Source organism: Chamaea fasciata, unplaced genomic scaffold, assembly GCF_029207755.1.
Source record: "Chamaea fasciata isolate MVZ Bird 193981 ecotype frontalis unplaced genomic scaffold, bChaFas1.0.hap1 SCAF_18, whole genome shotgun sequence".
In the NCBI taxonomy this organism is placed as follows: Eukaryota; Metazoa; Chordata; class Aves; order Passeriformes; family Sylviidae; genus Chamaea; species Chamaea fasciata.
Window position 1 is genome coordinate 3,458,327 of NW_027094103.1, and position 20,334 is coordinate 3,478,660.

The following is a 20,334-nucleotide window of genomic DNA, read 5'->3' on the forward strand; positions in this document are numbered from 1 at the left end:
GAGCCAGGCTCTGCTTTGCAGAGGGGTCCTGGGTTTGCACCGGGTTTGTGCTTGTTTGAAGGGCAGGGCCTGCTGAGCTCAGGTGATTAACATAACAATCCCGGAGCTCTGCCTTCATCCTGCGGCTAAAGCCTGGTTTGCTCAATCCAATTTCCAGCCTCTGCCCTTTCTTTAGCAGGCTAATTACAGCGGCAGGACAGTGGAAATGACCTTCTTAAAGTCACAGTGCCCCTCATCTACTTACCTGTCAAAACACAGGAGACAGAGCGCTGGTATCATTCAGGAAATAACATGTTTAGATAGAATGAGTGAATGTACCAAAGTGCAGAGCTCTTCCCTGAAGTTCCCAGTGGGAACCTGTGTATTGTTAGCAGTAGTGATGTGCATTTGTAAAGCTCTTTCCAAGCAAGGTCCGCTGACCAGCAGAGCAATGGAGGTGAAGGTTTGTTCAAATTTAAAGAAGAGTAAGTGTGCACTGTTACACTGATAAATGTGCAAATGCTATCATCTCACACAGAAACCTGTGAGGGCACTGGGCTGGAAAGCTTCTGCAGTGCTGGCTTCTCTCATTAGTCATCCTAGCCTCATTCTGTCTGTAACACAGAGTGCCTGGCTCCAGTGCAGCTCTGGCCTCCTCCTGCACAAACTTGGATGTGGCCTGTGGGCCCAGAGAAGCTGTGAGTGCTCTGGTGGTTGGTCCTGCAGATACTACAGCCCTGGCATGGGCTGGAGCAGGAGCCAGTGTGTGGAGCCTGCCTGGAGGCTGGAGCTTCAAATGAAGCAGCATGAAAAGCTGCAATCTGCAGGAAACCCCTGGGCTCAGCACAGGATCCTGATGTGGCTGTTGACAGAGCAAAGGATGGGTGCTCCCAACGTCCTTCCAAGGGCTTGTCCATTGGAGCAGAAACAAGTGATTTCTAAGGATGGCAGGGCTTGTTTCTGTTTGAATATTCTGACCAGTTTTGTAAATACCTGTGGTGTAGGTGGCCTTCATATTCTTGAAACTATGTCTGAGCCACACAAATCGGCCCCTTCCCAGAGGATAACAGAATGTAAAAGTTTGTGCCTCACCAGTAGCTTGGCACAGGATATTCCTGTTGAGGTTCTGTTGAAATTGTCAGTGATACCTTGTTAAGGCTAAGTTTTGGTTAGGATTGGCTTCATTTTGTGATTTTAGTACTGAAAAAGAAAGAGGCAATCTCCTGGTTGCAGGAGGACTTGTGAGGTGAAGCCAGTCTAATCGGTGGAGCAGCCGTAGCTAAACTGCTTCTGGAGCTGAAAGGATGGTTTTGCTATCTCTCCTGCTTGGAAAGGAGGAAATATGGTGAGCATCGTGAGGCTTAACGTAACGAAACGGGCCAGGAATAAAATTAACTGGATAGCTGATACAGATGTGTCAGTCACACCTTGCCCCAAAGCCACTGCTGATTGCTGAGATACCTGTCCCGTCAGGCATCGAGAAGAGGTAGCAAAACAATTTTCAATTCATGGCAGTCTTGGAGACCTGCTGCACACAGCAAATTTGATGCTGTGATAACTGACACTGTTTGTGACAGACAAATCTGTGGCTTGTGTAGTGAAGCAGTTCAGAAGTGCCTGCTGTCGCATACCAAGAGGTTGTGGAAATGGTACTTGCTAGGAAATATGTTGCAAGAGGATCCCAACTACCAAAGGCATCTACTGGAAGCCATAGGAGAGCAATGAGATATTTGAGAGTACTGGGAGATTTTTTTTTCCTTGTTATTTTTCTTTCCAAAGGTATAAATCATCTGATTCTGTTGAAAGCTACAAAACAGAGGATTCTGGAGAAACCAGGTGAAATCATGAAAACTAATACTGTAGCACTAATGTATAAACTAAACATATCTGAAAGAGAAGAAAACAATTACAGGAAAGGCTGTTACTAGCAAACTGCTGGGAGGAGGGCAAATGCATCCAGGGCAACAAGTCTAGGATAAACATACAGAACAGTCTTGGAGGCATGACTTAGCCCATTCTTACTACAACTGGCTTTTCCTACATTTTGCTGCTGGGAAGATAGTAACAAGAATTGTTCTATCTCTGGTGTGGAATGCAGGGTTGTAGGAAAACAGTACAATTGCTTAGTCCTGTGTAGAGTGATGTGGCTTTCCAACAGGGCAGGGATAATGTCTAGAACTATGCACAGTAAGATGGACTCTCCCATGTTATTGTTGTTGATGGAGAGCAGCTGGTTGCTTCAAGTGAGTCAGATATAATCTGAAATTATGCCTGGAGTTATATTGAGTATTTAAAACCCTTAAGATAAAAACTGAAATAAATCTGTTACCCATAATGAAGGTGCACTCTGAGAAGAGACAAGCTGAAGCACACAGGAAACATTTATTGAAAAGGAAAAATAGTGTCTCTCTAATAGAATTTTTTTGTTTGTTTGTATTTTCCTATGTGAGCTGTCCAGAGGAGACTTCCCTGTTGGAGGAAAGCCCTGCTGCTGCTGAAGGGCAGGGCTCTTGTGGGTTGTCACTGGTCAAGTGGTGACAGTAGGCAGCTTGGCAGAGTCTGCATGTAGACTTTGGAGTATTAAAAATCAAGGCAAGTGGTGTTAGCTCTTCTCCATGTGTGGTTAAATGCTTTCTGTGTAGCTGGTGCCAGGCACTGTCGCGGCCCACTGCTCACAAATGCCTTTGCCAGGTGGAGACCACGGCTGCTTTTAGCTGGAGTTAAGGACCAAATGAGACTTTGTTTTCCGTGTCGCTTCTAAAGGATACTTAGGCTCCTCTTTCAGGTAGGAGGTTTAGAAAATTGAATCCTATGACACATTCAATGGGGGAATTCACCAATCTCTCTTTTATTCCCCTGAGCTCTGAAATACATGAATAACCTATAAGTGTATGAGAGCCACCCTGTACCTCAGCTATGTCAGTGGAGGACCTTGTGTTTTCTTCAGATTTCACAACACAGTAAGTGACTTGGATCAGACAGTCTCTCAGAGAGAAGCCACCGTGGGAATGCTGTTTCCAGCATCTCACACCATCCTCAAACAGGAGTCAGAAATCTCTTATTTGAGTTTGTATAGTAATTGGTTGCAGTCCCACTGTTTTAGTGCCATGGTGTCTGCAAGCAGAGATCGTGCAGTCTAATTTTGTAATGAAGAATTATAATAAAACAGTAGGCAGTGCTTTCTGCAAAAAATATCTCGTGTGGCTTTGTACAGGATAAACTGTCTGGCTTAAATATAGAAACAGTGTTCTTCTGTCAGGAACTGTAGAAGAAAATGCATTTGAGTTGGTGTTTGCTGGCAGTGCATTTGGTTTGTCATTCACTTACCTATCTAAATTCTAAGTGTAGTAGTTAAATAAACATGTATTCATTCTCCTATGATGTATTGGACTGATGGAAATCATTACACATTTGTGAGATGTGTGTTCCACATCCCAGCACAGCTGTTGTCTGCCAGGGTCTGGCTCGCAGGTACCCAGGGGTCCCTTCTGTACACTCGGCAGTGTGCTGAACTTCCTGCAACACTGGCTGTGCAATCTCCTCAGCTCCTGATTACTCCCTTTCGTTTTCACTCCCAAGGACCTTGAGTCAGTTATGTCCGTGGCAGGCTCTTAGTAACAAAAGTTCTGTTTGAAAAGTGCTATGTCTGGCAAAACAAGCAGCAGCTCTTGCAAAATCCTTCCAAGCAGGCTTCTCTCACTACTGTCATTCCCCTTGCACATGCACCATGCACCCCATACCCATCCCAGGATTTGCTTGCTTCCTTCTGGTGATTGACTCTGTTATTTTGGAGCACAGGCTTACAGAGCCAAGACAGAGGATCTCCAAGGGAAGTTTTAAGTGTTCAATAAAAGAAGGAATGCAGGGAGAAAAGCAAGCACCGACTCGAATGGCATCATTCTCTTTCCTTTGAGGTTCTCCTGTCTTCACTGCCTGCGTGTGACCTCCCTCCTCTTCCAACCAGGCTCTTTCTTTTTTCAGTCTTCCTCCTCCCCCTCACCCTCCTCATTCATTGATCTCCCTTTAGGCTTTATTAGTGACTCTCCCTCCCACCCTTTCTCTCCCTCAGTTTTTCTGATTCTCTAACATGAGACAATTGAATGAGGCCAGACTCCTAAGCCGAAGCTGGGGGTGAGAGGGAAGAGGCGTTAAGATTTAATGATATTGCCTCTTTAAGGAATCCCTAATTCCTTACACCCATCTCCTCCCCCACCTGAGAACCAATTAAAACTCAATGAATTCAAGTGGAGGCTTTTGTGCATCACATGTGCTTGACTAACAAAGCCTTCTCCATGCTGGAATAAAAGCTTCTATTCAGCAGCCAGTTTGTTCTAATTCAAATCACTTCCACTCCAGCATCCTCTCCTTCCTTGCTGCTCCTGAGTTCCCAGGCTGGGCTGCCACCCGCACAGCCCTGCCCAGAGCTTCGTGCTCCACCTTGCAGAGTCCTGCTTCGGTGGCAGTGAAGCAGAGGACGGGAGGTGACCTCCATGTGGTTAACTGGGCAGTCCATGCTCGCTGTGTCCCTGTTCCCAAGAGCCTCCTAGGCTGAGGATGAGTGCACGTGGTGCCCTGCAAGAGCTCCAGCCCTGGGAGCTGTCTCGAAAGAATCTCTTGGGAGACAGTTCCTGTGTGCAGTCCTCTGTGTGTAGACAGAAAATTACCTTGTCTGTGAGCAGAGATCAACGTTCCTTGAAATCAGTGAAACCCCTCTCCTTTTCCTGTCACTGTAGGGGTCATGCAGATGTAGTGACACCTGAAGTAGCAGGAGAGTCCAAAACACACAAAGTCTGAGTGAGTCCAAGTAGTTTGTACTTTCATCTTCCTCAGAGGATAAATAGCACTACCTGGGAACCTGAGGGTAATTTCTGTCCCTTATTGTGCCCTGAAAATGAGCTTGGATAAAGTCATCTGGGGGATAAAATACATTTCATGCTATTCAACTTCCAAATTTAAAAACCTCACTCGAAGGCTTTGCAGCTGCAGATCTGGAGCTTGGGTGACTTTTAAGTAGGGAGACAGTTCTTTGTCCAGATGTTAGTCAGGTAATCTTCCAGGTGTAAAACAGGCTCTGCTCAGAGCTTCTGCCTGTCCTCCACTGATCAGTGTTGCCTGAGCTGGTAGCAAAGCTGTGTGCATGACATTAACTGGGTTATCTTTTCTCTGTTCCTGCAGCCTCCTATTTGTTCAGATACTTCTGGATTTTTTTTTTTTTTTTTTTTTTTTTTTTTTTTTCTCTTGTGAGAAATCTCTGGTAGAAACAGGTTGAGCGCTTTGCTGTGATCGCAATGAGGTTTTTACTCCCTCTAATCTCTCCTGGGAGTGAGCTCCAACATTGTGGGCTAGCTGCCAAGGAAGCTATCTGCTCTGCTCCAGAGCCGTGTTCTGGTGTATGGCTATTCTATTGCTCCTGAAACACGTGGTTTTCTCAGGGAGTCATGAAGGAGATACCCAGCTCTTGGGTAGCCGGGACCTGTCCCACAAAGAGCTCTGGCAATTGAGATGAGCTCTTGGAAGCTGGTTTCATATTTCTAGAGACGCCAATGCTTAGAGGAGTGGTTTGGGTGTACAGGCAGTTAGGGAACTGTGATGTCTGACAACAGGAATAGTGCATTTTGAACTCATCTGTAGTTTGTGGTGCTGGTAATTTTTCCTGCCACATTGCTTTGCAGCTGTCCAGCATGGCAGGGAACAAGTGTTAACACCCCTCAGAGTGTGTTGCAGTCTTCTAGTCAACCTTTATGAAAGAAAGATTTGAACATCCCTTAGAGGTTCTTTTCCTTACTATAGCTGTGATCTCTCACATCTTCCCAACAACCCCAACTCTGGCCATCAGCTAGAGGTGAATTTATTTTACCGTTCCCAAAAAGTATGTTTGGGTCTATACTTGTCTGTCTCACTTGTGTGTTTATAGATTTGGACATGGAACCTTCCTTTGATGTCTAAAACCTCTTACTATTTGTAAATTGGCACCAATTTTTCATCCAGATTTTTTTTCTTTAAGTTGGCCCCTTGTTGCAGTGATGTGCGGAGTTTAAAAAAAAAAACACCAGAACTGCTGTGGATGGATTTTCCCTTGGCAAACCCAGTCCTACGTCTACATAAATGCAAAAAGAACAGGGACTCTGACAAGTTGCAAAATGTCTGGGGTGCTCAGACTAACGCATAAATTGTAAAGAACTGTTCATTAAATGACAAGTGAATTTCAGGTAATGCCATGTGGTATCATGGCAGTAGAATCTCTGCCCATCAGTATGGTGAAGGGGAAGAAGACCAGAATCAAAATCTGGTTTTCTGTCAAAAAAATACTACTTTCTCTTGAGTTAGAGAGGGCTAATTATTTGGGGAAGATAAAAAGTATTTTGCTATACAACTTTGAGGTTTTTTTCTGCAACATGTTCCCCATGAAGATCTGTTAACTTTTTTTTTGGTTGGGCTTTTGTTTGTTTGTTGTTGTTTTTTGTTTGGTTTGGTTGGTAGGGGTTTTTTTTTTGTTTGTTTGTTTTTTTTGGGGGGGGGTTTATGGTTTGGTTTTGTTTTTTTTTTTTGAGATAGGGAGAAAACCCTTTGGTTTTTAAGTAGTAAAAGAATTTTCTTGGCCCAGATCACCCGGCCAATTTGTGAGAAAGAGGTAGGAGCCTCACAAACAACTTAGGACTTTACCGAAGAGCTCACTGCTGTGGAGCCTCCTGTGAAATGGAGCAACTGTGTAGCAGAGCTCTAAGGTGGGGCCTGACGGTGCTGTTGCCTGCTCCGGGCCTGGCAGGGCTTAGTTGGTCCCTAGGCTGGTCTCTAATGAACTTGCTTAACTGAAGTGAGCAGAAGATCTGAACTTCTGTGGTTGTGAGGCTCCGTGGGCAGAACAGCCCCTTCCTTCACGATGCAGCTGAACTCTCCCTGTGTCGAGCACTGACCTTCGTCTCAGGGGCTCTGCACTTTGTTCCTGTTTCTTGTTAGTGAAATGAGTTTGATGGTCTCAGACTTACTAGCAAATGGTCTCTACTTCAAAACAAAGTGCAGTTAGTTTGGCAGGAGAGTCCCAGGTCTGACCTGAAACTAAATTACAGCTGACCCTGAGACAGTGAGGCCCCTCCAGGTCAGGGACAAGGGCATTGTCAGGACACTGGGAGCTTGCACTGTAATTAGCAGCAAAGGTATCAAATACCTCTGTTTCCAGCATTCCTGTCCTTAAAGCAACACAAGCATAATATCTTAAAACTTTTCTTTTTCCTGCAGCCTCACTAAAAACAGACCAGAAGGAAAGTAAGGCTGAACAAACTTTCATTGATTTGATTTTTCTGTGTAAATCCCTCCCCGTGTTACACTGTCTCCCACAATCCCTTGTTCTCCTGGCATCTGGGAGTGAACTTACCGGGCACTGCATTGCTTTCAAGGCTCCAGAATGACCAATGCACTTGAGCATGCTTTGCCTGACAGCAGGAGTGTGTAAGAGCAGCTACTACTCCTACTCCAAAAACTTCTTTGACTCCAGAGCTGCTCACTAGCAGCTGACCGTTCTATTCCCAGGTTTCTTCAAACACCAGAGAGGCCCTTTTAGATTCACCTTTAAAAATGTGATTTAAATACACTTTCTGTTACAGGAACATTGTAATATTTGAGAGAGCAGCACACTCCTACTGGTTTCCTGGGTGTCCAGCAGAGTGCCAGTAAACAGAGGCCAGGCATTGCAGCTAAAAACATAGAGAAGTATAAATTACTGAGCCTTATGCTTTTGACCTGATCACCTGTGCCACTGACAAACCCAGACCTTGTGTGTGCACCATGGGACACCACGAGCTTGTTTTGCAGAAAATGCTCTGTGCTGAGAGCTTTCCCAGGCCTTCTTTGGAAGAGGAATGTTTACTCACTTCCAGCTCCTTGACTCAAACATTTAAAATCAGTGGGCAGTTTTGGAAGATGCCTCACTATTTCCATCCATCACAAGTGGGCAGTTTCCAAACCCCAAGGGTGTCTGTGGAGCAGTAAACCTGGTTACCTCCAGAAGGGAAAAAGGCTGGAGCAGGGCAGGACATACTGCACAGGGATTCCAAAAACACCCGTATAATCAGATTACAAGTCCAGTGAGTCAGGATGTCTTAAACCAGAGTATGATCCCTCTATTTCACGTGTAACTCATCAGAGTCCTTTCTTCTGATGTCTCTAAAAAGGCACTGATCATTCCTGCAAAAAGGAATGCAGAATTGCTCATTGAATAATTGAGAAGATGGCAGGGACATGAAACTAAAAAGCACATTTTTGTCTGAGCCTTAAGCGTTTTTTAATGTTACTATACTAATATTACTTCAATGTTTAATGTTACTATTCCTCATTTTGGTTTATGTATCCGACAGAAACTTTGAATTGTAGAAGTTACTGTTTCATTCATACTTTTAGTAAAGAGATGGTTTCAATATACATTTCACGCCTCCACTGTGAGAGAGATTTCCTGCTACTCCTCTGTGTCCCTGCTGTTAAAGGAGTATCTCCGTGTTGTCTGTCTGCCTCGTGCTAAATAATGCCTTGGCCAGGTGCTTTATAGGGAGCTGGTCCTTGGCTGTTGCGGTGCCTTGGCCACCAGCCAGCCAGTTGGGAGCTCTGAGGAACAGAGTCTGTGAATCACTACTTACTCCTGGTGGGAAAAGGTTCAGTGACTCAGTTTACTATAGCTCTTGGAATTGCATGGGCATGAGGTAGGTGGGGAAATCTCTGCCTGGAACAACCAAAAAAAACCAAAAAAACCCAAACAAACAAACAAACAAAAAAACCGCCAACAAAAAAACCCCAACAACAATCCCAAAAATCAAATAAAAGAAAGTGGCATAAGGACCCTAAGGTAGCAAAATCAGCCTTGAGGGAAATCCACAGCAGGCAAAGGCGTGAAAAGATAAATGCTTAAAGGCTGTGAAAAGTGAGAAAAAGATGGGCAAGAATGGACAAGTAGCAGCATGAGCAAAGTATTTCCCACTAGACTTTGAGCAGTGCAAAATGAGAGCCTCTCTTCAGTTAGAGGTCAGCTCACAGGGTGTGTGGGCAGGGGAATTGCTGTGTCTTGGGACCAAAGAACAGATCTTGAGCCTTTTCTAGTTTCAAACACATTTAAAAGCTGGTGAAGGTTGCTGAAATTAGAGTATTTAGTAACAGCCATCTCATTTCACATTCCCTATCCTGGAAGAACTGGGAGCCTGTAAGCCTGAGTGAAGATGTGCCCTGGGGTGAGGGAAGCACTCCCTCTCTGGTGGACACCACTCCTGCTCCAGAGCATCTGTGCTGGGTGCATTGCTGTAGAAAAACAGTTCTGAGTATAACACACCCTGGGTGAGTTTGTGCCTTGCAGTAGCCTGTTCTCCAGCAAACAGGAGAATGACCAGAGATGACTGACCACAAGTGCACCTGGACCCTGGCAGCCTCTTGCCTCCTTTCCCCTTGCAGGGAGGAGGCTCAGGCAGCAGTGACGTGTACAGAGCAGCTAAGCTTCTCCTGCAATCTGAGGTGGGAGCTTTGCCTGGGAAGACACTGGTGTCCGTCTTCATTAGGATGTGATGCCTGATGTAAGTCATGTGACAAGTACAAACAAAATACCTTGGCAAAACCTTGAGGAACCAGGACAGGCTGAGCTGCTTAGGAAGATTTACAGTGTGTATTTCTGTCCTGTATACTTGCCTTGGTCTGAGCCTTTCTCATCTGAGGAGGTCCAGCATGCACCCTGGATTTTAAAGATACTCTTTTCTATTCTTTCCTCCAAATAGTCTGCAAACCTTCTCAATGTTGTGCTGTTGAGTTTAACAGTTACTTAGCCTCAGTTACTTTACACCGTCATACTACCTGAACGCTATAATGTTGTCCTCTGAGAAGTGCTGTTGGGATTTGTGGAGCAGAGGTCCCATCATCTTAGATTAGAAAATAAGTCTTGAAGAAATGGAAGAGTTGAAAGCCAATGCAAGTGCTATAGCAGAGGTAGGAAATTGATTATGTCCTGAAAGAGAGGGGGCGAAGAAACAGCTTCTGCTTTCTCAGCTCCTGTTCATGTGTTGAGCCAAAAGTTCTCTGTTTGCTTCTCTGAGTGCTTCCTTCTGGTGCTGCTCTGGGACAGTGCCAGGACCCAGATTTCTGCCTCCTGCGAGCATCTCAGCAGGAAATCCAGTCCTTCCCCTGAGTCCTGTTCTTCCCTTGTCCCTCTATGCTTTTGGACTCTACCTTCTTAAAGGCAGATTTTAGAGGTCCTTGACATGGTGCTGACTTCATCCCCAGATTAATAATTCATACATGCATCAGACCTGCAGAGGATGTGCAGGTCCACAGATAGTGCAGCATCACTGCCTGAGGAGCTGGTGCTGGAGGCCCAGCACACTGGGTAGCCAGGCACCAGCAGTGTCACTGCAGGGGGACATTGGAAACGCTGTGTTGGCTGTGCTGGTGTGTTTGGGGCTCACCCTGCACCTGTTCCACTGGGATACAGGATTTTATTTTAAATTCAGAACTTTAATACTTTCAAAAAATGTTAATACAGAAATCCCTTTTGTATAAGGTGTCTGGCAGCTCTCAAAGCTGACCCAGAACTTTTTCTGTTACCCCTCTTCACCCAGCTCTTTCCAAGACGTCTTCTCAGTCCTGGTGGTATTTGGTCAGCCTGGCCCCATGCTGCAATGTTTCTTGCCCTGATATGAACCCATGGACAAAAGCCTTTAAATGTCTCTGTTATTCCTTTTCTCTAGGCTCCATCTATGCATGTAATGTGCAAGAACAAAACAGGATGTAATCACCAAACTGACATTTTTAAAATTCATTCTTAAAAATGTTCATGAATGGGAATTCCCTGGCCTTCCTGGCTCCCCTCTCCCATCTTTAGCCATTCTTATAGTTGCTAGTTTCTCCTGATATCTATTTATCTCTTTCTGTGTCAACTAAACTTATTGCCTTACCTTCAGTGAGCACAAGAAACAATTTAATCAATCTTCTTTAAAAGAGTACAGCATATCTGGTAGATTTTTGGTTGCATCCATCCTCATTTCTCTTTTCTAATGGTGGGGAAATGAGTCCCTCTGTATCCCTCCATGGGAAGCTCTGAGCTTCCAGGTGAGGAGGGGAAGATCGGGAGGCAATGCTCTGCTTCTCATCTGGGGAAGAGCCTCTTAACAGTGGATGCTCTAAGAAAGGTCCCCTTTCCATAGGAAGTGAAGACTGGCCAGGGGTTAGGTAGGAGAAAGGATGGAGCCGAAAGCAGTGACTGATAGAAGGCTGGGACAGATGGTAACTAAGAGGTCAGAGGGAAGGTGGAGCTCAGGGCACTTTTGAGGAGAGATTTTTTTTCAAATCTGTTGTTGCTTTCTGTCACTTTATATGCAATCTTTGGAGTATTAAAAAAGAAAATCAATGGGAAATGAAAATGTTTCCAGCTCCTCTTTGGGGAGGGGAAATCCTGTGGAGGCTGCTGCAGAGAGGTGGCACTTGGGCTGGGCTGGTGCTGGGCACACTCTATGCATGGAACAGCTCCTGTGTTAGAGCTCAGCGGCCTGGGCTTCCTCCCTCGTTTGCTGGACTGATTTAGATAGGATCATGGAGACTAGACGCCACGTAGTAGTTTTCAGAGCTTGTAGAGAGGGAGAATAGCAGGCAGAGCTCTCTGATTTTTCCCTTAGCCATCATTTCCAGGACAGCGGGTGGAAGCCTGCAGTCTCCTACTGTCCTTCAGAGACCTCTCTGGTTTTGCTGTTTTATGCTGAATCCCTACACTGAATTTACTACGCTGCAACTTCTCTTGATGCTTTATTTTTCATCCCCGGCAGACTTCTTTCCCTTTTTTCCCTGTGAGGCTCCAATCCCTCTTGCTGCCTTGTGGTAACTGGGGTGGTCTCTTCCTCTTTCCTCTCTCATTCCTTTTCCAGTTATCCCAGTTGTCTCTATTTACTTTTCCTATTCCCTTTCTCCAGCTTTTTATTAACACCTATGTCTCTTGCATGCCACCCTGTTCCTCTTCTGTATTCCCACCCATCCTGTTCTTCAGTGCTCTACACCACGTAAACAGTTTTCTCCCCCATGAATCTTGCTCCCCGAGGTTTCTTATATGAAGTAAAGAAATCCTTGGTGCATTTGCAGTCATTCGTCTCTTCATATTGCTGACTCTGTACCTCCCCGCCCGCCCCCCACCCTGAGTGGAATCTAAATAATTTAATTTCCCTAAATTGCTCCTCTCTGCCTGTGTGCCTGACTCTTGCCCCAGGTCAGCTCCTGGCAGGCAGGTGGTTGCTGGAGCAGTGGGTTCCCTTCGAGGTAGACACCCCTGGCTGCCTCATGCATGGGCTAGCAGGGTTTTGCCATCAGCCTTTCCAGAGGGTCAGCATCATTCCTAAAGCAGGCATGAGAACCACCAGAAGCCACTGCCAGAGCCAGGCAATGCCCCCAGGCTGCCTGTGGAGCCACAGTTAATACCTTCCAGGTTTGCATCTTCAGCATCATAATGCGAGTGCTACAAAAATTACTTGAGTTGCAGTTCAAATTTGTTTATTAACTGTACAAACTAAATGAAAAGTGAAACTTTTCATAGTTCCTGACTGCCCGAACCTCCCAGCTAGAGACAGGTCTCTAAGACAATCTCTCCTTAAGCTTTATATGATGAGGGAGGAAAAGAGGCGGCTGCTCTGCCTGACCCTCCCCTAACCTCCAAGTTTTGGATCCTCCCTCTCACCATGAATAACTCCAGTGTCTGCCACTGGTGCTGGGCAGAGCTTTGCCAATCATCCTCCTCAGCAGGAAGTGGACATGATTTTGATAGTGTCACTCTACCACACATGAGACACTGAATAGCAGCAAGAAAACTGAGCAGTTTTGTTAATCTCGGTGGTGTTTGGCAACCTCTCAGCAGCAGCCACAGAGGCACTACAGCTGTCTGTCTGCAGCCCCAGGAATACAATGCTGCATTATTTTATATTCACCAGATCATCTTTCCAATCATAAGGTCTGGAATGTTTTATATATTTACTTCTCTGTGAGGAAAGCTTCCCACTGTCACTAATCAGCAGATTTTTCAAGAACCACTGTCCTGTGCATTACAGAGATAAATGAATTGATACTTACAAAGCACTTCAGGGTCCTAAGGTGGAAATACAGAATATCACGTGTATGTTTTGGAAACAACCTCAGAATAAGTTACATGGTAGGTTACTATGTCATTGCCAATGATGCAAGTCCAACCACATCCTCCATCCAAATCTTCCTGTAGGCACAATTTTTTTTCCTCTGATCTTCACAGATGTTAACTCACACTGATCCTGTTCTCCCCTCTCCAATATTATTTTGGTAGAGAAAAAGTGAATAAAATAATAAACATTTTTAAAAAGACACAATGAAGCATTTTAACACTGTCCATCAGAGTGCTCAACTTGTACTGTCTTAAAAATAACACGTTTAAAATTATAGTAATGCACTGGTAGCAAACCAAGAGATGTCATTCTTTAGCGAGTACAAAGCTGAGCTCTTGTTTCTTTTTTTCTTTCTTCTTTCTTGTTTTTAATTAGCATTAGTAGTGTGCTTAGGTTGGGCAATTATGGAACATAAAACCTGTGCCAGGTGACTTTAAATTGTTAGTTAGTTCCCCCTTTAAAGTATTTGCCCTCCAAATGGGAGAGAGCAGGTGCTGGGAAGGAGCAAAACATCAGTGAGTTTGGGCAGTGTGGCAGGCAGCTGTGGTGGCTCTGGTAGCCCAGCTTTGTCCAGGTTTCTCAGGACATGCAAGGGGAGATGGCTGGGATGCTGCCTCAGCACCACTGCTTCCACCGGTTCTGCACTCCTGCATGTCACTGCCAGCTGCAGTACCACCTCTGCATGTCATTATTTATATTTCCCTGCTGCACGAACCCTGCTGCCTCTCAGGGCACCTCCACCCAAAGTGATGACTTCAGCCCTGTGGAATGAAGAGTGGGTTATTCTGAAGAAGCAGCTCAGCCTGGACCAGTGGCAGCATGAGCTGGGATGCTGCATTGCTCAGTTCCCAGGGGCAGCTACCAAGTCTCTGGTGCTGCTGTGCCCAAGCAGAGGGCGGGGACACAGGATAGGATCCTGAACCAGCTCAGGAAATAGGGTGGGTGAGTGGTGGTTTGGCAGAGCTAATGGGCAGAGGATGAATTTATCTCAGAGTTGCAGCCCATGTAACAAAAGATACTACTGCAAAATATTGTTAAAACAAAGGAGTAGTGGTTCCTCTCCAGGAAGGAGAGGATGTGTATTGGGACGTAGAAAAACAATCATGAGAGAAGGGGAAGAAAGGTCAAATGAGGATGGCACTGACCTGAGCTGTCAATACCTTGCTTTAGGCAGTGAGAGGGCACGGGGGGAACCCATGCTGGAAGGAGCAGAGCCAGGGATGCATGTGGGGGGTATTTGGCAGCACAGTAGCACATGTCTGGAATCCAGTGATACCCTCGTGCCAGGAGAAGGGGTCACCGCACTGTTACCAGAGGTTTTGAGCACTGCTCTGTTCTGATATGCCACAGATGCAAACAAGTGCCTTCTCCCAGAGAGATGCTTGGTGCAGTCAGGCAAGGTTTCAGGTCTCCTCTTGACTCCAACTTTACAGGTATTTCATTTGTTCCTCGCTGAGCTCTTCCAGCCACCCGGGCTGGTTGCCCAAGAGCAGAGGCGGAGTGCACAGACCTGCTCGAGAAGCAGCATGTGAATGAACTTGTGTGGCAGTGGAACTCGAATGGAGCTAAGCACAAGTCTGTCAGCCTGAATGAGCAAGAAACGGCGCGGTGCCTTGGGGACCAGCCTACCCCCTTCCCAGTGAGCCGCGGGCAGAGGAGAGCGGCTGGGCTGTGCATACCTGGTGCTGCGGGGCTCTACGGGCTCCGCGGTGCCCGGCAGCAGCTCTGCCCCGGGTCCTGCAGCCTGGGCACTGCCGTGCGGGGCAGCAAGCGGCGAGGCCGGGAAGCCCCTGACCCCTGCAGGGTCCCCGTGGGCTGCCAGGGAGCACAGAGGTACCAGGGCTCCGGGAAGGCGCCTCGGCTCCCCGCTGCCCGCTCGGGGTCCCGGGGTAAGCAGGGCAGTCCTGGTCCCGACCTGGAAGCGCCCTCGGCGGCGGCGAAACACCGGGAGGAACGGGGCCGGGGTCTCCGGGGTCCGCCGCAGCGAGCCCGAGCGCACCGGGCCGGGCCTGGCTCCGTCGCCCTTTGTCCACCGCCCCGGGGCAGGTGCGGGCGGCGCGGCCGGGGACAAAGCGGCTGCGGGCTCCCGGGCTGCTCCCGCCGCCGCCGTGCCCGGGGTCGGGCGCTCTCCCCCAGCGCGGTGCGGGCGCGGCTCCCAGCACTCAGCCCCGGTACCGCCGGCGGGTTTTATGCGCAGGGCGGCCGGCGGGCCGGCGGGGGTGGGAGGAGCCGGGCAGGTTGTGCCCGCCGGGCCCTCCTCCCTCGCTCCCTCCCCGCCCGGCGGAGAGGGGTCGGGGGAGGGGGCAGCATGGCCTGTCCGTCCGGCCCCTTTTCCAGCGCTCATCTGCCCCGGGAGTGCGGCGCCGCTCCTCGCAGGGAGAAGAGGTCCGAATGGAGACAGACGGCAGCCAGCCTGGCCTCGCCTCCCCGGACTCCCCGCACGACCCCTGGTACCTCCGCGGCGGCCGCCGCCGGCCGCCCCCACCGCCCCCCCCGGTCCGGCCGCGGCCGCCCCCTCCCCCGGCCCTGGCCGCCCGGCCCGGGCAGGCGCGGCGGCGGCGGCGGCGGCGGCGGCGGCGGCGGCGGCGGTGCCGCTGCCAACATGGCCGATCCGCGCCCTCCCCTCCCCGCGCGGCCCCGCCGCTGCCGCCGCCGCCACCCCCGCGGGGTGCCGCGGCCCCCCGGCGCGGCCCCGCTCACCGCTCTCCCCTTCCTCCCGCAGCAAAATGTTCATCGGGGGACTGAGCTGGCAGACCACGCAAGGTGAGCGCCGCGGGGCCCCGCACCTGCCGCCGGGGCCGGGGGTGGCGGAGCTGGGGCTGAGCCGGGGGGGGGGGGGGCGGCGGGCCCGGGTCGGACCGGGACGGGACACCAACGATGGGCCCTGTGCTTGCAGAGGGCTTGCGGGAGTACTTCAGCCAGTTCGGCGAGGTGAAGGAGTGCCTGGTGATGCGGGACCCGCTGACAAAGAGATCCAGGTGAGAGGCCGGGCCCGCGCCTCCCTTCGCCCCCGCCGCGGCCCGACCGCCACTTTAACCAACTTTCTCTCTTCTCTCCGCATCCCCTCTTCTGCCCGGGCTGCGGGGCTCAGGGGCTTCGGGTTCGTCACGTTCATGGACCAGGCTGGCGTCGACAAGGTCCTGGCCCAATCCAGACATGAACTGGACTCCAAGACGGTGAGATGACTTCTCTCATCTTAGGGGTGCATTTGCCGGCACAACGGCCGTGCTCGGAGCAGCCGTCGATTGTAGTGTTTGATTTCCAGTTAGAGGTTGTAAGCTATTGATTCCTAATACGGATCGATTGTTCCCTTCTCTGTCCCACTTGCCGTCGGGTAGCCTAGTTGCCGCCCAAGCACCGGGCTCGCCGTGTGCCGATTCCTGGTGTGGGTCTGTGGATCCTGGTGATGGTTTTTATCTCACCCTTTGGTTGTAAGGCCCATCCGGGCAGTGACTGTAGCCCTCTCGAAGCTGGGACACCTGAGCACGTTTGAAATGAGGATTTGCCCCGGGAAATAAGATGTGGCTGGGTTTGGAGAGAGGGAAGCCGCCCTTTCGTGCTGTGTGCTGCTGAGCACTGATCTCTCCTCAGGGGTGCTGTTCCCCAGCGCCCAGGCCCTGCTTCCCTGGCCGTGCTGGCCTGTGCCCCCCCCTTCCCGGCAGAGAGCCCTCATTCTGCGTACCCCAGAGACTCTCTTGTGGTTTCCCCAGGTGAAGTTTTTGTAATGGTCATGGTGGTTCAGGACTTTATTGTCTTTGAGTGTGGCCAGTGCCTGCCCATGTGGGCCACCACCGGCCTCTTGGAGCGGCTCTGGCTCCAGCCCTCCCTCTGCAAGTTTGGGTGATGAGGAGCCCCAGCTCGGCCAGCAGAAAGATTTGGTGGCTCACTGGACTAGTGGTGTAATGTGGTGGGTCCTGCCTTGCGAATCTGTGGTGCTCAGGAGATGTGTAGACAGTTTTGAGGGGTGGGGGTGAGATGTCTGAGTGGGAGGTCCCTTCTCTTCAGTTTTAGTGACTTGCCTTCCCCTGAATTCCTTTTCCTTATTGCTGCCCTGGGGTGAAGGTGAGGGTAGGGATGGGGGAGTGGCGGGGGCTGCAAGGGGATGGCATGGTGAGGGAGTATGTTCTGGCTCCAGGCAAGGGCTGCTGAGGAGTCCAAATGCAGAGTTTTATTTCTTGCAGCGCGTGGCCCAGGCGTCCTAGTCTTTATCTTGGCAGAAGGAGAGGGCGGGAGAGCGAGACCCTCTTTCTTAGGGTTTACGGCATGAGTTGCAGCAAGATTTATGTCTGTTCCTGTTTAACTGCCTGGATCGCTCCCTTTGATGTGCACAGGTCCTTCCTCCCCACGGGAGCTCCTGCTTAAACCCACCCCAGCCTTCCTGGCTGAGGCTGGGTCCCCCAGGACTCCCAGCCCTCCTGCTTCCAGGAGTGATGTAAAGTGAATTTTGTCCTGAGGAGGGCCCAGGGTTTTCTTTTTTCTCTCTCTTTTTTTTTTTCTTTTTTTTTTTTTTTTTTACTAGCCTGTGTAAACACAGTGTCTGATCAGCTAGTCCTGTCATGAGTCTGTGGGCTGGCATAGACCCCTCCTGAAAAGGCAAGTGATGGATGTCTGTTGTAGCACTAATCCTGGAAGTGTTTCAGGGCTAGGAGTGAAATCCACGCTGTCCATTCTTCTCCCCAAGCCGTGGCTGCGGGCTGTGCGAAGGCGCTGTGCAGCCCAGGGTGCAGCCCAGGGGGGCAGGGAGGGACCGTGGGCGCTGCAGGAGGACAGAGGAGCCTCGTGGCTCGTGGGGACCGGCCAGCCATTGAAATTCCCTGCTGCATCTGCTGCGCTCGCCCCGCCGGCACGGCACGGAGAATGGGGACACTTTCGCCAGGGCCTTCTTTGTTAGGAACTTTGATCCTCTTCCCTCTCCCTTCTTATTTTTTGTTTAGTGCACTTTTCATCTGGGTCAGATGTTTTGGGGTGTTTTGCCTCCTGAGGGGTTGGTCTTGTGGGAGCACATGGAACCTCTATATGCCTTTTCCCTGCTGAGGTGAAAGCCTCTGCCGTGACTCATGGGTTAAATACACAAACTCATCTGAATCTTAATTTAGAGTTTTATGAAACTTTGCAGGAAAAGGCCTGGTGTCCTGTAAGGACAGCCTTCTCATGGGGCTTGGTGTCTCCTGGCAAACAGCTTTTGATAGACAGTGTCTGCTCAACTTGTTGCTTCATTGTTTTCTGATTCTTCCTACCCTAATGAAGGCGGTTGGCCTGATTCTTCCAGGCAGCCTTGTTCTTTTCAGACTCCTCTTTGTTTGTAAGCTAGATAGCAGCAGACTACAGGGTTATTTTTGAAAATACTTGATATGAGAATTTGCCTTACAGTCTCAAGGTAAAAGATTTGTGTGACTTTGTAAAGCTGCAGCCAGCCGCTGCCTTGAGCTGCTTCTTTACGCGCTCTGGGAAGAGCACTTGCCAGTGCTGGGTTATCTCGTTGTTTCTTTGTTGCCGTTGTTGAGTTTTTGCTGGGTTTGTCTTTTGTGGTGGAGGGAGTGATCTGTATCTCCCAGGCAGTGCAGACCAGCAGGGTGGAGGTAGTAAAAGGGGTACAACGAAAGAATAAACCCGGACCTGACATCTTGCAAGTCCTTCCCAGCCCTCCCCGTGCTTTGGGACACTGATACCAGCTAGGCTAACACAGGAGTTACGTACCTGAGCTATGAAATGGGGCTGTTGGTGGCCTGAAGAGCATTACTGAGGACCTGGCTGGCCTGTTGGTACACCTGCAACTTCAGTGAGAATCTTCATCCCCAAAGCCTTGTGGGGTGAACTGGAAGCAGTTTGAGCTCCGGTGACTTCCATTCACTGCAGCCTGATCTGGGGTTTTGTTTTTTGGCTACAATCTGAGCAGTTCTGAATGCTCTTAGCAGATTTCTATCTGGGTTTGTAAAAAGGATCCATTACGTCAGTGGGTGACACTGAAACACAACTCCTCCAGGGCTATTTGTTTTAACACCAGAAATGAGGGAATAAGGTACCGGTGCCTTTGCTTTAATTAGGAAAGACTCCAGCCACCAAGGAGCAGTCCAGTTTGAGTAACTTGAGTCCGGCACCGAACTCGCTCCCCTCTGCGTGTTCCCAGGGCTGTGCCTGCAGTCGGTCACCCCAGCCTCCCTCTACCTGCAACAATAGCTGGTTGTGCAGAAGAATTTGTGAAATGACTGCCTGCTCTCTCCAGCCAGGAGGACACGTTATCTCTGCCCAGTTGATCACACTCAGGGTAATGAGAAAATGAGGCTGAGCTTAGCATTGCTGAGTATGAAAGCATCTTATTGGCAGGAGCTGAATGACACTGGCTGAGAAGTAAAAGACAGTAGATTATTGTTTTTGCTTATTATCTGCCATCAACCTCCTGGTCTCCTGCCGTCCCCTGTCCTCAGAATTCGCTGTGGGTGTCTGCACTAGGCCAGGAAGCAGTTGAGGGGGGATGTGTGTCTGGGGAGGGGAGGGCCTGGATGGTTCCGATGCCCCAGGGAGGCACTGGAGGGTATGCTAATCTGCTGGCACTTGGAGCTTGGGGAGCGAGGTTTATTTTTGAATTTATTTGTGCTCTTCAGTTTTGCCTGTGTTTACCTACGTGCTGAGTTTATTTATGTTGTAAGCTGTGAGTCAGTATGGAGGTGGGGAAGGCAGGGAGAGGAGCTGGTGGAAGGGCACAGGGGGGCCAAACTCCGGGGCTGTGAGACAAGTAAGAGGATGCGGGACGGGAGGGCAGCCAGGCTGGAAAGCTGAACAAAGCAGTGAGAGGCGCTGGAGAAACACAGCTTCCTTTTGGGCTGTTGGAGCTGCTGGGCTGATGGGACAACGCTCCAGGCTGCCCTCCCAGCTGCAGCCTGTCCAAGTGCAGGGATGAGCCAAACCTGCCTTTACCACAGGTCTTTGTAAGCTGATTTGTAGGTCTGGATCATCCCCGATGTGATGTAACTTTACAGGAGTTGCTGTAAAAATAGGCTATAAAGAAAGAGGTGGTGGCTGAGGAGGAGAGAAGGCTTTGTGGGTGTTTGGCTTGCAGCTGCATTAGTGTCGTCGCAGCTTTTGTGGCGGTGCCGGTGGTGGTGTGAGGCCAGTGTAGGCACACGCTCATCTGTGCTGAGCCCGGCAGAGCACGCGGCACCTGGATGGCGGCGCGGGGCCCGGCTGCTCCGGCCAGCAGCAGGTTTATAGGGAAGCTGAA

General features: G+C 49.5%; 1 protein-coding gene across 3 annotated transcripts in view; it reads left to right on the forward strand.

Moving 5' to 3' along the window:
- The window catches only part of MSI1 (musashi RNA binding protein 1), a 74,726-nt gene that overhangs the window by 29,058 nt on the left and 25,334 nt on the right, over window positions 1-20,334 (forward strand). For 2 of the 3 annotated variants that reach the window (XM_066199694.1, XM_066199695.1), the window contains exons 1-4: window positions 15,446-15,565; window positions 15,838-15,878; window positions 16,012-16,093; window positions 16,207-16,291. In XM_066199694.1, the coding sequence (XP_066055791.1) occupies window positions 15,507-15,565; window positions 15,838-15,878; window positions 16,012-16,093; window positions 16,207-16,291 (267 nt within the window). In that variant the 5' untranslated portion in view covers window positions 15,446-15,506. Of the gene's footprint in view, window positions 1-15,445; window positions 15,566-15,837; window positions 15,879-16,011; window positions 16,094-16,206; window positions 16,292-20,334 lie in introns of those variants that run through there. The other variant, XM_066199693.1, reaches the window with a different exon arrangement.